Source organism: Gavialis gangeticus, unplaced genomic scaffold (genome assembly GCF_001723915.1).
Source record: "Gavialis gangeticus isolate Ggan-Ray unplaced genomic scaffold, GavGan_comp1, whole genome shotgun sequence".
Taxonomy (NCBI): Eukaryota; Metazoa; Chordata; order Crocodylia; family Gavialidae; genus Gavialis; species Gavialis gangeticus.
In genome coordinates, this window is record NW_017728992.1 from 27782605 (window position 1) to 27800005 (window position 17401).

The window sequence follows — 17401 nt, forward strand, 5'->3', positions numbered from 1 at the left end:
ATCCAAATCAGGCCAGAAATGACAAAGTTACAGGCTGTTTCAAGTTTCCCCATTATAGCTTATGGGTAAAACGTTGAAACAGTGTCAAAGCAGCAAAATGGTTTTGACGAGACGAAACGGAACAGCAGTTTCAAATCGAAATGAAATTCAAAATTAAACACTGTTCCATCAAAACGCAAGTTGAAACAGAATGGTGCCATTTCGCACAGCCCTATAAATAAGCCCAATTCCATCAGTCTTTCCGCATAAGTCATGTCTCCCAGCCCCCTCACTATTTTTGTTGCCCTCCACTGGACTCTCTCCAATTTGTCCACATTTTTTCTGTAGTGGGGGGCCCAAAACTTGCACCAGGAGGGAATATGGGACAGAAGTTCCATAAACTGGTTTGACCTAAATCAGCTAAGTCTGATACTACATCCAACCAGGTTTATCTTAAACCATTTTTGGTAATTTTGAAAGTAGTTTAAGTGCACTGAATATCTGTTCTGTTACAGGTTTAAACCAGTTTCTGATCTCTTAAACCAGTTTGTGTGCAACTTCTGTCCCTAATCAATATGAAATTTTCATAGGATGCTACCAAGATAAGCTTGCTTCATTAGAGAGAAAGAGAGAGAAAAGATAAGGAAAGAAAGAATTCATAAAGGTCATGGCCTAAAAGAAGCTGGAGAGTTACTTTTTCCTTGTGCTAGTTTTATTTTTTCAATTAATTACACAGCACACCAGTTCCCAACTCCCGTCTGGAAACCACACCAGATCTGCAAAGCCATGGGAGGAAATACTGAAAGTTAAACAGTGGTCTGTTGGTTTACAGCATTTGGAAACTCCTGGAATAAACTATTACAACAGAAAAATGACTCTGGAAATGAAGTACAGTAGCCCAACAGAGGTGCAGGGCATAACAACAACAACAATGTATTTCATCTGCAGCTAGTACTTACAGGGCACATCTATATGGCATGCCCACTGTGCAGTTGTTACTGAGCAGTCATTTAGTACTTGCATAACCAAATACTAAATTACTGCACAGTAACCGGCATTACTGCACAATACTTTCATGCCACAGTTGCTTGGTGATGCTTTCTGTGCAGTAGTTCATTTTTACTGTGCAGTAGCACCACATCACAGTTCATGCCTGGCAACACTACTGTGCAGTAGTAATGAGCTACTGTGTAGTAGTGATGAGACACTTACTGCACAGTAGCTTATTACTATTGTGCAGTAAGCATGTCATCTAGGCACACCCACAGTGTATTATATATGTGCATCATGGACACATAGATTAAACAACTGTGTAGTGTTTGGTCTCAGTTTGAACTATTAAAAATGTGTTGTTATTAGTACCTTCTAGTTTTGTTAACCTTTACATCTAACTACTGTTAACTAAGAAGAAAAAAAAAAGTAGTAAGCACTCTGTCAAAAAAGGAGATAGCAGAGTCCATCATTAAAAGCTAGCTAAGTAGAATGACTTCTTTCCCTTACCCATTTCAGACATCTCTGGCACAGTAACAATGTATGGTCCATCTGTAAATCTGGGTGCATTGTCATTGATGTCCTGCACTTTGATAATGAATTCAGATTCAGGCTCGAGAGGCTTGTTTGTTCGTCTGTCAATAGCCTGGGCATGCAGCACATAGTGTGTTTTCTGCTCTCGATCCAGGCTTTTGGTTGAATGAATGTCTCCTGTAGTGTCATCAATAATAAATATAGTTCCAGCCCCTTCTCCAGTAAGGATGTACTTGACTGATCCATCACCTTTGTCGGAATTGGAGTGTAGCTGTAAAATATAGATACAATAATATCATGAAACATGATATACGTAGTATCAGCTTAAACCATACTTTCTTGCATATAATACCTGCAATAAAACATGCACCTTCTTTTGGGAAGGGAGAATGAAGAAAAAAGATTTTTTTTCCAGAGTTATGGCTGCATAGAGCAGGTTCAGAGCCTAATCTTCAGTTGACTCACCCTTCTTTTCCTGCTTAACTAAAAGCCAAAACCCTAGCTGCTGCTACAGACTGTTCTCCATGGGTAGATCTATGATTTTAAAAGAAAGAGTCTCAAGGCCTTGAAACAGGAAAAGAAAAATGAAGAACAGCTAGCAGGCAGCAAAATTGCCCTTGAATGGTGAAACAGGAAAAGCATTAAAAAGGAGAGATTTACATGCATTTCTTAAAATTACATAAAAATTGCAATTTATTGGGTCAGACCATAGGTCCATCTTCCCTAGTCTCCTGTGTCAGATAGGGTGAGTGAATGATGAAAGGGGTAGTGAATATTGTACAACCAGGATTTGTTTCATTGTTCCTCTCTCACTTGCAGGCTCCATTATTTGAGGTATTTGAAGTTCTAATTCAGAGCTATATCCCTAATTCCCACACTCAATAGCAACTGATGCACCTTTCCTCCAAAAATCTGTCCAATCCCTTTCTGAATCAGACTAAACTGTCAACGTCTACAACATCTGGTGGCAGCAAGTTTCATACTTTAATTACATGCTACGTAAAAGAGAACTTAGTTAGTTTTAAACTTACTACCTAATAGTATCACTTTGGGCATTTATATACACATACTGTTTTGTTCTGTGATGTGCCAGAGATCTTCTGCCTCAGAGCACACTCGATTAATTGAGTCTGCTGTGCAAATGAGTTGATGTGGACTTCACTGTGCTGCGTGCAGTTGTATAAGTGGCGAAATGCGTGTTAGCACACAGAAAATGGTGGCGGCACGCTTCTGAACTAAAGCACCTTCTAGGTGTTTTAGTTCAAAAGTGCATCGCTGCCATTTTCTCAGCACTGATGCGCATTTCATCGTTTATACACCTGCAAGTGTTGCAGTGCCGGATGCTTTTCAAAGCACTCGGCACTACAATGTGTAAAAATGCCCTGTGTGACCCCTTAGTTCCTGTATTGTGAGAGATGGTAAACAATAAAACCCTACTTATTTTTATTTTAACATTTAATATTTTGTAAACCCCTATCATGTCCCCCCTCAAGCACCTCTTTTCTAAAACGAATAGATTTAGCCTCTTTAGTCTCTCCTCATACGGAAGCCCCTCCATAGAATTAATCATTCTTGTTGCCCAACTCTGTATCTTCTCTAGTTCTTCTTTATCCTTTTTGAGGTGCGGGGATTGGAACTGGGCACAGAATTCAAGGTGTGGATGCACCATGTATTTATAAATGGGCAATTATAAATTATTGTTAGCACCTGTGAAGTGAAGAACAAGGATGTTTTGAATCAATTGACTCCATCAGCTGCCTGAGTAAAGCAAATGTTTCTCTGTGGAGCAGAAAGTAAGGGTGCTTGCAGAAGTTATACTTTTCGGAGTGTAACACACTACAGATGTAAAGTAACAAATATTAACACCTCCAGAGTGCTTTTAAAATGGCCAATCATGCAAAAAAAAACCAACCCAAAACCTTTATCTGATGAAGTATAAGGTAAGGATGCTCTAAGATAGAGCACATTTAGGGAACAAGTGTATACGTACCCTGCGAGGGTTAATAATTTCCCCACCCAAGGTTCTTGACAATGGCAGCATCATGGCTGCTGCAGCCAGAGCTAAGGCTGTGGCAGTGGAGGGGGTGGGAGGAAAGGTGGAGAAGGGGACAGGGGGGAGCCGGGCCAGGCCCATGAGTTGGGGAGGCTCCATTTCACCCTCCACCCTAACTCATGCAAGGGGTAAGGGAGGGAAAGTAGAACCACCCACCACCTTGCAGGCCCAGCCCAGGACCCTGAAGACCCCAACAGGAGTAGCTGGGGGGGCACATGTGGCGGGAGGGGGGCTCCCTTTTCCTACCCCCACCACCTGTGCGAGTGTCCTGACAGTGGCAGAGACTGGTTTGCCCACAGCTGGGGAAATGGAGCACCCCTGCTTCATGGGCCCAACCCCACTACCCCTGCCGAGGTTTTGGGGGGAGCTAGGCCAAGCCCGTGAGGCAGGGGGAATCCATTTCCCCCACACCCTAGCTTCAGCCACAGCAGCCTTTGCTTGCTCAAAACACTTGTGCAGGAGACAGGGGGGAAGGAAGGCGACTCCTGGCTTGTGGGCCCACCTTGGCTCCCTCCAAGACCTGTCCTTCCCGTTCCCCACTTCCCCTGCACCCTCCCATGCAAGCTGGCAACAGTTGCCAGTTGACGGGGAAGAGTGTGGTGGTTGGGGACAGTGGTGGGCTGACAGCTGCCTGGGAGGCTGCTAGAGTGGTCCCACCTGCTGGTCAAGGACAACGCAGGCAGGCTCAGAGCCCCTGCCCACCCAACAGGCTTTGTTTCAATCACCCTGAGTTACCCTGACAGACTGCCTGCACTTGTGTCAGCACTCCAAGGAAGAATGTTTCTATTTCAAGCAGAAAATCAGTTTTCCTCTTAAGACAATTATTTCAATTTTGGGGGTCCATGTTTTGAAAAAATGGTGTGTGGTATGCAAGTAAGCATGGTATCTTATCAAAAATTCAGTAACGCATTATATGTCATTTGTACACTTCTAAAAGGATGTTGAACTCCTTGCTGCTGTAATGTCCCATGCACCAGTTAAAGACAAGTCATAATCATTCTTATATGGGTTATTTTGGCCAAGGTATAATGCATATCCTGGTCACAGAATGACAGAATCATAGAAAATTAGGGTTGGAAGGGATCTCAGGAAGTCATTTACTCCAATCTCCTGCTCAAAGCAGGACCATCCCCAATTAGATCATTCAAAACAGGGCTTTGTCAAGCCAGGATGTAAAAAACTCTGAGGATGGAGATTCCACCATGTCTCTAAGTAACCAGTTCTAGTGCTTCACCACTATCCTAGTGAGAAAGTTTTTCCTGATATCCAACCTAAACCTCCCTTGCTGCAACTTGAGACCATTACTTCTTGTTCTGTCATCTGCCACCACTGAGAATATTTTAGCTCCATCCTCTTTGGAACCACTCTTCAGGTAGTTAAAGGCTACTATCAAATCCCCCCTCAGTCTTCTCTTCTGTAGACTAAATAAGCCCAGTTCCCTCAGCCTCTCCTCATTATGTGCCCCAGCCCCCTTACCAGTTTTTTTTGCTTTCTACTGGACTCTCTCCAACTTGTTCACATCCTTTCTATAGCAAGGGGCCCAAAACTGGACACAGCACTCCAGCTGTAGCCTCACCAGTGCAGAATAGAGTAGAAAAGTCACTTCCCTTGATCTACTGACAATGCTCCTACTAATACAGTCCAGTGTTGCCATTATCGTTCTTGGCAACAAGGACACTGCTGACTCATTTCCATCTTATTGTCCACCGTAACCCCAAGGTCCTTTTCTGCAGAGCTGCTGCTTAGTTAGTCAGTCCCCAGGCTGTAGCAGTGCACGGGATTCCTCCATCCTAAGTGCAGGTCCCTGTTGAACCTCATGAAATTTCTTTTGGCCCAATCCTCCAATTTGTCTAGGTCACTCTGAATCCTAAGCCTACCCTCCATTGTATCTACTACACCCCCCAGCTTGGTGTCATCCACGAACTTGCTGAGGGTGCTATCCAGCCCATCTTCCAAATCATTAATGAAGACATTGAACAAAAGCAGCCCCAAGACCAACCCCAGGGGCACTCCACTTGATACTAGCTGCCAGCTAGACACTGAGGCATTGATTACTACCCATTGAGCCCAACACTCCAGCCAGCTTTCTATCCACCTTACGGTTCATTTATCCAACCCATACTTCCTCAGCTTGCTTATAAGAATGCTGTGGGAAACAATATCAAAAGCCTTCTTAAGTCAAAGTACATTACATCCACTGCTGTCTCTGCATCCACAGAGCCAGACATCTCATCAAAGAAGGCAATCATGCTGGTCAGGCATAACTTGCCCTTGGTGAAGCCATGCTGACTGTTCCTAATCACCTTCTCCTCCTCCATGTGCTTACATTTTTTGAAGACTTGTTCCATGATTTTTCCAGGGACCAAGGTGAAGCTGACTGGTCTTTCATTCCCTAGAGCTTCCTTCTTCTCTTTCTTAATGATGGGCACTATAGTTGCTCTTTTCCAATAGTCTGGGGCCTCCCCCAATTACCATGAGTTTTCAAAGATAATGGTCACTGGCTCTACAATCACATCAGCTAGCTCCCTCAGCACCCTCAGCTGCATTGTATCTGGCCTCATGGACTTGTACACATCCAGATTTTCTAAACAGTCCCTAACCTGTTCTTTTACCAATGAGGGCTGTTCACCTTCTCCCTAGACCGTGCTGCCTACTGCAGTAGTCCAGAAGCTGACCTTGCCTGTGAAGACTGTGGTAAAAAAGCCATTGAGTAGTTTAGCCTTTTTCTCATCACCTGCCAGTACATTGACTCCCCCATTCAGTAAGGAACCCACACTTTTCCTTACATTTCTCTTGTTATTAATATACTTGTAAAAATCTTTCTTGTTACCCTTCACGCCCCTTACTAGCTGCAACTCCAATTGCACTTTGGCCATAGGCGGAGGGAGAAAAAAAATATTTTCTGGGGGGAGAAGTTGCTGGGCATGTATGCTTGCACTCACCCCCACCCAGCAGGTAAGTCTGTGGGGATGGCATGAGGGGAGGGGGAAGGACAGTGGGGTGGCAGATAGAGGCCCCTGCAGTAAGAGAGGTAGTGAGGCAGAGGCAGGGGCAGGGGCAGGGGCCAGGGTGAATGAGGCCTCAGCCAGGGTGGGTTGTGGAACAATTGGAGCTCAGGCAGCTTGTCCAGGGTCCCAGGGGGGGCTCCTGCCATTACATGCACCCCAGCAGAGATCTGGGGCACATACAAGATATCATCTCTACTATGAGTCTTGATTGCCTTTTCCTTTAGACCAATACGGCTACAACCTGGATGTGCCCCCCTAACCTGTGCATGAGGCAGAGGCAGGCTGCTGGTGCACACCAGGCTCTGCACCCCACTGTTACTGCCTTGAGAGCCATGCAACGCCATGTGCAGCCCACCACTGGGCAGGCAGGGGATGTGGTGCAGCCCAGCAGTGGAAGAAGGCACATGGCATCGCATAGCTCCCAGGGCAGTGGCAGTGGGGCACAGGGCCTAGTGTGCAGCAGGCAGCCAACCTCACCTGACACACACACCAGGCGGGCACATGCTCCCCCGGCCTCCACTCGAGTATGCACAGTAGCAGGAGCTTCACCATGTGTCCCTGGACAAGCTGCCCAGGCTCCAATTGTCCCAAACCTGGCCTGGCCAGGGCCCCATTCACCCAAGTCCCTACCTCTGCCCCACTCCCTCCCTCAATGTGTGGGCCTTGATTTGCCCCCCTCCCACCACCCCCACAAGCCCTTTCCCCTTCACAGAATAAATTGATACTTGTCTGCCATTCTGGGCAGCCAGTGATCCACACACCAGGCTGTGATCCTGGCTGTGTGTGAGCCCCTCCCCACCCCTGCTGCAGCTGCCCAGAGCCCATGCCCAGGCTGCCTTGTGGCCCTATCCTCTGACCCATGTTTGGTGGGGGCTGCGCCCCAGTAGCCCTGGCCTTCCACTGCCTATGATTTTGGCCTTCCTGACTTCATTCCTGCACGTCCGAACAATATTCTTATACTCCTCCCTAGTTGTTTGTCTAAGCTTCTACTTCTTGTAAGTTTCTTTTTTGTGTTTAAGCTCAGTGAAGAGTTCTCTGCTGGTCGCTTGCCAGATTTGCTATTCTTCCTGCACATCAGGATGATTTGTTCCTGTGCCCTCAGTAAGATTTCTTTAAAATATAACCAGCTCTCCTGGACTCCTTCCCCCCTCAGACTGGTCTCCCAGGGGATCCTGCCCATCCGTTTCCCCGAGGGAGTCAAAGACTGCTTTTCTGAGATCCAGGGTCCATACTCTGTTGCTCTCCTTTCTTCCTTTTTTGAGTTTTCCTGAACTCAATAACCTCATGGTCACTGGTGCACAACTTGCCTACCACTTCTACATCTCCCACCAATTTTTCCCTGTTTGGTTGAGTGCTCTAAGGTTCCTATTCCACTATACAATGTACAAATAACTAGGTTGGGTTTTTGGGGTTATTGTTTGGTGGGGAAGCCAGGGGGCAGGCAAGGGAAAGGGACAGGGAACAGGGTTGTTTTTGTTTAAAACAAAGTTCTATGAATTGCCCTTTTCTCAAGGCACTGAATTGCCTCTGTCTTCATGGGATTTGATAGCAGCCTTTAAATGAAGAGGTATCAAAGGGGATGGAGCTAGACTGTTCTCAGTGGTGACATATAACAGAACAAGGAGCAATGGTCTCGAGCTGCAGAAAGGGAAGTTTAAGTTGGATATTAAGAAAAACTCTCTCACTAAGAGGGTGATGAAGTACTGGAATAGGTTACCTAGAGAGATGCATCTCCATCCTCGGAGGTTATTAAGGCCTGGCTTGACAAAGCCCTATCTGGAATGATCTGGTTGGGGATGGTCCTGCTTTGAGCAGGGGTTTGGACTAAATAATCTCCTGAGGTCCCTTCTAACACTAATTTTGTATGATTCTATGATTCTAAGGCTTCTATGAGCCTGAGTCAGCACAGCATGCAGCAGTGCCTTACACACTAAGCCCAAAACATTGACAATGATGATCTAATGCCATAGGGTTATAGGGTTAAATTTTACTTTAGATATCAGGGTTTGGATTGCCTCATTGCAAGCCATTTTGTGCAACCTCATGCTCAATTTCATTTGCAATAATTAGAAGCTGTGGAGAGCATAAGAGTGACAGATACTTCTGCAGGCTTACTTTATCTTTTTCTAAAATATAGCTTTTCCCCCCACTTTCCTTTATTAGAAAGCCACCTAACCTACTTGCCTCTGTATTATTTATTATAAAGTAATGGGCTTTGACTGGTGCTTCTAGAATCTTAACTACTGCTAGCATATCTATTTAAAGTATATAAGTAATTCCACTGCTTCGCTAAGACAAAGCACATCACTTTTTTAGAAAAGAATTAAAAAAAACCCCCACAACCCTGGGAATATCTATAAATACTCTATTGCATTAAAACTGAAGGCTAAAAAGCTATCCATCCAAACTCACTGCTCCTAAACTTATAGCTACAGAGGTTAAATACAAATCTATGGAATAAATTATCACTTGACAGATTAGGAGTATTTTTTAATCAGCACTTTGATAAAAGCAAAACAAATTTTGTATCATTCACCACACTGATCAAAGCAGGAAAGCTGATATCAATAGCTGTCCACAACCTTGTATCATCCTCGTATGGTTTTAAATTAGAGAACAAACTTTTGATTACTAGTATTGACTCTTTCTTATTCTATCTGCATTTGTTGAATATCATGGATTGAGGTCTTCCGGTATCTGTTGTTATTAAATCTCTGGCATTACCACCTGTCTTCAAGAAATATGAATGTGGTAAGAATTCCAAACAAGTAATAGAATATATTAGCTTTCACCTGCCTTTCTGATCTGAACCTTTCAATTAGTTTTAATTTTCTTTCAAGCCTCATTTTAGCTTCTATTGTAGGACTTGGAGTATACTGTAAAATGAAATCCTTGGGAGAGAGATAAATTTACTTGCTAATGCTCTATAAACCAGAGGGTAAAAGCCAAAAGTTTAGACATCTTTTTTACTGCCCAATTCACTCTTCTCTCCTTAACTTCTCTTGTGTGTTTAAGAAATGTTTAATATTTATTTTGCAAGGGAAAAGCTTCATGAGGTTTTTTAACTTTACCCTATCATGCATGATATTGCCCAAAATATGGTTGATGTTGCCCAAAATATTATATTTTGTTCTATATGGGTTTGTAAGGGGAAAAAACTAAAAAAATTATGACCCTTACCTGAAATAAATCAGACAAACTAATGCAGTGAATGTAACTATACTGATGTACCTCCACAGATGTGTCCTAATAATCAAATCAAAATTATAAAATTGTACCTTTCTGAGATAATTTATTTCTGAAAGACAATCTGAGAGAGAGAGAGATAAAATGTGCATGCTATTCTAGTTCTCAAAATGATTTTATAATTTTATAATTCTAGTCTTACAGGTCTACTTTTTAATTCTATCTGCCAAATTCTGCATTCAGATATGCGTACACCTCTCACTGAATTAAATGAAACTTGTGAGTGTAACTGCCTGGGGATAAATTTGTTTGCAATTATTATTTTATATACACAAACACATGCATATATTCACACACTTGTTGTTCACTTAAATGTTGCAAGGCTTATAAACCCAAAACCACCTTTAATAGCTTGAGTGTAATTTGCACATAACATCATCAGCATAGTAGAGATATCTTTTATTAGACCAACAAGATTTTTGCAAAAATCTTGTTGGTCTAATAAAAGATATCATCTCTACTATGAGTCCTGATTGTCAATAGGAAGGAACACGTTCAACTTTAAATTGAGATAATGTCACCAAGAAAACATGACACATATGTGCATACACACTTTTTGGGGAATAGGATCTTGATATATTGGCATCTGTTTAAATGGACCCCGAGTACAAAAGATGTGGATGTCTAACTCTCTCTCAACAGCCTCACTGCATATGAAATGCAATAGGCTGAAGGGAGATCTTGGGAGGTGTTGTTTAAGTTTTTTTCTTTCAAAAGAAAGGAGTCTGGGGAAGATTTCCCTCCTAGGTTGGGCTTCTTTCTTGTCCCTGTATACTGCTAAATCACCTCCACCAGAAATGACTTATTCTGTGGCTGACAAAATATTTCTGATTAAAGCACAATGCTCCAGTTGTAAGAGCACTAGGAGATGGTCTTTCTGAGTGACACTGAGCAAGTCACTTAGATCCAGCTCATTAAAGGCATTTAGGGATTTGATTTCAACAGATGTTAGGCACCTAAATACCTCTGACATATGAGCTATGCTGTTTGGGTCAGATCTAGCTTGGTCACTTAAGCATGGATAGTCCAGGAGCTTGATCCAAATTAACTAGATATACGTGCATAAAAGCACGTACACATTTCCAAAAAGCAATTCACTTTCTCCTAGACTCTCTCTCAGGAGAAAGTGTAGAGCCAGGTGTCTCAAATGGATGATCCACAGAGACTGGAGGTACCTACAAGTACCAAAGAGGAAAAGCTAGGCATAGGTGGCATCTGAATATCTACCCATCCCTGGAGCTCTGTCGTCTCATTCAGTTTGTAAATCAGGTACCCTCTCCTAAGGGTATGGCCTAACTGACAGGTAGTCATGGTATTCCATCCATTTTTTCCTAACCTGCACTTAGCTATAAAATGGGAAAGCTGGATTCTAGGACTTCCTCAGGATGAAGGGATTCAAACCCACATCTTTGACCCAGGTCAACATCAGGAAAATGCCCCAAGTACTAAACTATGCAATAATCTTGGTGGCATTAAATATATACACCTTTTGCAGAAGCTCTCCCATAGCTGAAAAGTACAAGAAAAGAACAAATGAAAGAGCTTCATCATGAGGACATTCACTTGGAAGGGGGAGCTCCTGATTTTGGTAACTGCTCTCAGGCTTATTTCTGGCTCCATCTTGCTTGCTGATTCTCCATCACCATTGTACCTAAAGTGCACTGGAAGATTTTTTTCCCCCATAAGCTAACACATACTAACCTGAATAGACAAAACTTCCTCTCAATCAGTACTTTCAAATGCAAAGACAGAAGTGACTGTTAATTTAAGGTTCCATTGCTATTTGAAAATTGGAAATTGGGTGTCACAACCCATATGTGAGGGTATCCCCAGAGCCCCAAGGTTCTCCGTGCTGTCCTGCTGCTTGTCCCAAGGAACGGACCAAGATAACTCAGGGTAACTCCTTATCCCAGCAAGACTCAGCTCCACTGCCCTTATATCAGAACTCACAGCTACAGTAGGGGAATCTCTGCCAGCTACAGGTAGTTCCCTTCTGGTTGTGAAATAAATTTTAGATCCCCCACTCCACTGGATGGGTTAGCCTGGAACATCACTTGGCTAGAGATCACTCTTTACCACAGGCAGTCAGCAAGGAGACAAAACAACAAAAGGATTTATTACTTAGGAGAAATAATTATACAAGAAGAACTGTCTTGTTTGATGACAGAACAAAAGACAAGTAAAGTTTCTTATATTCTCATCTAACTACCACCTTCTCTGTCAGAGAGACCCACCAGTATTTTCAGTATTTTCTTGCTGATTGTGCCAGCCCTGCCAGCTGGGGACCTCAACTCCTTCAAAGCCAGACAAAATCCAAAAATCAGGCTCATCCTACAGATGGCTTCTTAGGGCATTGACACACATGCTCCAGGGCAGGGGGTGTTTTAATTGGAGTAACTTTAGGGAGTTGCTCTAATTTAAAACACCTGAAGCATCTTATGTATATTAAGCATCCTGCATTTCAAAATGATGGTGGGGGTGCTTTAATTACAGTTCATTCAACGAGCTTTAAAGTGCCCATGCTGCCACTTTGAAATGCAGGACACTGAACACGAGACACTGCAACACGCTGGAACATTCTGATCAGCACACTCCAGCAGCCTCAATCAAGTCTGCTCCAACGTGCTCTAATCAGAACATGCTGGGGCATGTGTAAAAGTGCCCTAACATAGCTCCCAGTCAACCACCCCCCATCAGCATTTCTCCAATAGCTCATGCATCACAGAATCCTCCAGATCTTCTCGCCTCCTGAGGTATATGCAGCTCCTCTGGTGACTGGGCCATTTATTTCTGATGCCCTTACTATTTGTGCAGTTGTTTTCTCCATGTCATGCAGACAATAGTGGCCCCTTTTGCCTGTGACTAAGCATGGCAATTGGTCTTGACTCAGAACACAATGGCAAGAAATACTTAGCAATTTTATATACCCTCTTTTCATTAAGTATATATCCCCCAGTTCCTCTAGCTAAACCATGTCCCGATTCACGAAGATACATGTAGACAACAAAACATAACCCATACAGTGACATATATAGGTGTAGCACAACACTGGCTTTTCAACAAGACTACACATATCATACAAGTACGACAAATGCAAGAAAATCTACCTGACACCCCAACCCCCCTCTCTTCCCCCTCCCCCCAAGATTTACAGGGCCTCATGACACTGGGGTACCCAAAATTACTTCTGGACATTTGGCATCTGTTGTGTTGCAGAATATTGCAGAAGTTGATTAAGATGGCATTTGAATGTAGTTAGTTTAGTGGGAACATACTAGGATTCATTGTCTTCCAAAAACTTGGAAACTATCCACTGAAATACTAATTGCTACAGAGGGAGAATATCAGGAACTTAAAGCAGAAATACATCACACCAGGTGTTCTACACTAACTGCTTGTATAGATTTCCTACCCCAAAAGTGAAAGTTAAACCAGATTAGGACACCCCTGTATCAGAAAGGGACAGCTACCACAGCTTCCATTTATGTGGACACTTACCACAAACCAGCTGACATGCAAAAAATACCAGTCCCATTTTATGTACAGTTTATATTATGGTTTGCATGGGATGGTTTGGATAAAGATGAACCCAACTCAGCCAGGGGGTTGAACTAGATGACCTTTGAAGCCCTACCAGATGATCCTCCAGGCCTACTTCTCTACGATTCTAGAATTGATTTTAATTAACTATAATTTGTCGATATGTCCATACTCTGAAACAGGCTTTTTTCCAAAGATACTCCAAAAGAAAGAAATAAAATTTTCAATTAGAGCACCTAATTGATTTAGTGCCCCATAACAATACCTGTGAATACCTGCAATAAATCCTTTAAGTCCCCTTTGAAAATGGACATTGGGCCTCTAGGCAGTTGGGTGTTTTTGGAGATCTTACTAACTTTTCTGTTTTAGGAAAAAATATATTTTATAATTAAAATCTGTTTATTTCTTGAGGAAGCCAGTCAAACATTGTAGTGTGTTTAATTATCTTCTTGCATCGCCCATTGACCTCAACCCTATCTATTTCTTTGATTTTTTTAACCTGTTTTGAGAAAGAAGCAACTAAAAATAATAGCTGAAGAGCAAATTTGAAATGTCACCTTTATCAACTCAGCAGGCTTCATTTTATGACATCTTTAATAACAGTTTGGCTTCAGGATGATTTATGATGGCTCTTCAATCTTTAACTAGCCTATTTCCTTCGTGTGTGACTGATTTACCAGTAAAGCGAGCAAGGTGTCCTTGTTTTGTTAAGACTTAAACTTTTTTCTTTCATTAATCCAATTAGATATCTAATTTTCTTTTCTTGAATATTCCTGAAGATATCATAAAAGGATTTTTTAAAGATATAATGTTAATATAGTTTGAACTTCTTACCTAATAGATGTTTTCTGGCTCTTTTCCTCTATTAATTAATAAAACTATTTTTTTTCAATAATGAATGCAATAATATTTATACTTGGGAGTGTTGTTATAGCCCTCTTGATACAAGAAATGTGTGTAAAGGAAGGATTTTTGGTCAGATGCTTGGGACATTTTTTAAGGATTTTAAAACCTTCAAGAGAGCTAATTAATCACTTCAGAACTGGTTTGGAGTGTTATGTTTGAATATGACAGGGTTGGTTCAAAAGACAAGAAAGGTAAGGCCCCTTTACATGTGTCATATTACAATTAACTTGCTAACCATGGCATAAATGGCAAGGACAATGATGTCTACCCAATTTAAAGCACCATGACATGGCAAACTAAACTAGAACGCTCCACAAATAACATAGGGCATTTTTATGACTGGTTTCTAGGGTGCCTAAATTGAATGGGTGGCAGATCCAGAAATGGGCTGCCTCAGTGATTGTCAGAATCAGCCCTGGGCAGCCCCAGGTCTCCAGCGGACAGTGTTAGCAAACTTACTGGCACTGGCTGGGGCAGCTCCATGTCATCAACTGCTCCCAGACCAGAACTGATAACCAGCTGATTTTTGGCACCAGCCCCCATTGCAGCTCTATTCTTTAACTGGGCCCAGGGCTGCCCTGAGGCTTTTGGCAGGGGGAGCTGGACACACCAGGAGCCTCTGACAGCCCATGCCCATCACCTCTGCCATAGCTGCAGGCCACTGGGTTTAAAGTCCCCGATGGGGGAAGCCCTGAAACAGACCCAGGTCTGCAATCAGCTTAATACTGGCCACAGTCCTTGGACAGCTCCAGTTCATTCAGGATTGCAGGCAAACAACTTTCATATTGATGGGCTCATGTTCATGTTCCCAGTCTCCCCCTGCACTGGTCTGAAGAAAGAACATGATCATCACATGTGTGGTAGGAGACACAATTATTAGGATGAGGAATCAGATCCCAAGGAGCCTTTGAACAGGGGTGTCAAACTCATCCTGAACCCCATGCTGGATCCAGGCTGCAGAGGCTCCTCCTGGGCTGGAACCATTCAAGCAGCAGCATGGGTCTAGGATGGGCAGCAGTGCAGGTCCAGGGAGCTGGTCAGAGCTGCATTCATGCAACAAGGAGCCAGAGGCATGTGTCAGGGGTGTACAGCAGTACAGAGCCATGTTTCGCCACTACTTCGCACATTTGCATGCTCCTGGCTTCTCGCAGATGCATGCCCCCAAGCACTGCCAAATGCCTAGAGGTCTGCCTTTCAGTGGCTTGGAGCCAGGAACAAGCAGCTGCATGGAGCTGGATTTGTCAGCTACACACCTATGGCTCTGTGTCACTGCCAAGATGTGTGGAGCCCTGGGTGTTTGGCAGTGTCAAGGGCATGCAGCAGGGTGGAGTCAAGGGTGCACACTTTCAGAAGCCCACTAGACTGCTGGTGGGCCAGATCCAATGATCCCACACCAATTCTGGCCCATATGTTTGACACCCTTTCTTTAAATGAAGGGTGCCAAGGGCCACGGGTACTTACCCTAGTAAGCCCCACACTTGAGACTCATAAGATCAGTCTCAATTTTCTACATGGCTAAAGATTCAGAATGATCTTTAATAAGTCAGATAGACCATTTTGCTTCAGTTTTCTATCTGTGCAGTGGAGATAACCTCTTCCTACTTCATGACGATGTTGTGCAGGTAAAGAGAGATTAAATACTGTAACATGCTCAAATACTAACATAATTGGGGCCATAGAATTAGCTTTAATAGAGTATTTGACATACTTGCACACATTAATTTCAAAGGACAATAAGCTTCAAGTCAAGTACTCAAAAGCTAGAAAATGCCAAAATGGAGGTTGTCTTTGTAACCTTAATTCATTTTTTGTGGAGGCATTAAGATACAGAATTTAATCACATGATTCTTCCCTGCCCCCACCCGACCATCAAGGAGCTAGACCTCTGCCTGATTCAGTGCACAGGATGAATAGTTAGTTATTAAAAGATAGTGCTTCTATTTTCTCTCTGTTGTTCAATGTGTGGCCCCAGGGCTTATTTACTGCACAGCATTCAATCCTGCTTTCAATACAGAATTAATTTCCTTGTGGGTTTTTCCTAGAGAGGCCAGCACTACAGTGCTTGAGTACTTCATAACTGTTAAGGAAATTATCTTCACAAAAGCTCTGTAAGATTGGGACCTAAGGTATAGATTTACTACGATAAAAAAAAAAAAACAACTAAAGTCATATGCCCAATATGAGATACTCAGGAGCCCGATTTTTTCATGTACTTAGCATTACGTAGCACTTAGTAGGTGCACAAAGATGCAATGTTTGAAAGCTTCCAAGTGAAGCTGCAACACTTCAAAATCACCGTGGCTGCATGGTGGTACACTCTCCACCCACAGAGAGAGAGGGAAGGCATGTGGAGTCAGTGTCAGTGAATACTCTCTTATCCACCCTGCCTCTGCTCCCCCAACGCACACCGCTGCTGGAACTGGGAGACTGGATATCCTGTAACATCACTGTCAGAACCTGAAGATAGGATGCAGCAAGGTATACAGAGACTGGAGGACTGGAAAATCAGAATCTCATCTCCTGGCGTCAGCAGTCTACCGAAGTGCTGGGAGGGAGCACTGCATGGTGGGAAGCACAGAAGACTGACACACCATACACATTACAAAATGAAATGATACAAAATAGCACCTGTTCCTCTCAAGTACATTTTGCCAGATCATTTTAACCCACCCATATTTTTGTACTCTAGCATCTTGAAAAAAGTTTCAGAAGTGTTTCAAAGACATCTGAAACATTTTCAATATTACATCTGTCTGCAGCCTATATTCACATTACACCTTCCACTGATTTCAGTCGCAGTAGTGAGTGTTCCATGCTTCCACAAAACTGTGTCCAGCTGATCACTCAAAAGTGAAAAATCACCACCTGTGAAAAGTGATCTAAACCAGTGTTTCTAAACCCATGGGTCATGACCCAAATGTGGGTTGCAATAAGATTTTAAAAGGTCGCAGGAAGATTTGAGGGAAAGGCTGCAAGAAGCTGGCATACAGCAGGGGGGAGGAAGAGGGGTGCCAGGGCAGTATAAAGCAGCAGGAGAGGGGGAGAGGGAGGGATGGAGGGAGGGGACCAGATGCAGCAGCTGGAGGGGAAGGGGAGGGAGGGAGAGACAGAGACGCTTTGTGGCTTGGGGACTGGGGGGGGGGGG

At 43.3% G+C, this 17401-nt stretch overlaps 1 protein-coding gene across 1 annotated transcript in view; it reads right to left on the reverse strand.

The window, feature by feature from the left end:
* Positions 1 to 17401, reverse strand: part of CDH18 (cadherin 18) — a 627153-nt gene that overhangs the window by 268822 nt on the left and 340930 nt on the right. The window contains exon 4 of the mRNA XM_019521435.1: positions 1480 to 1774. Coding sequence (XP_019376980.1) covers positions 1480 to 1774 — 295 coding nt within the window. The remainder of the gene's footprint in view (positions 1 to 1479; positions 1775 to 17401) is intronic.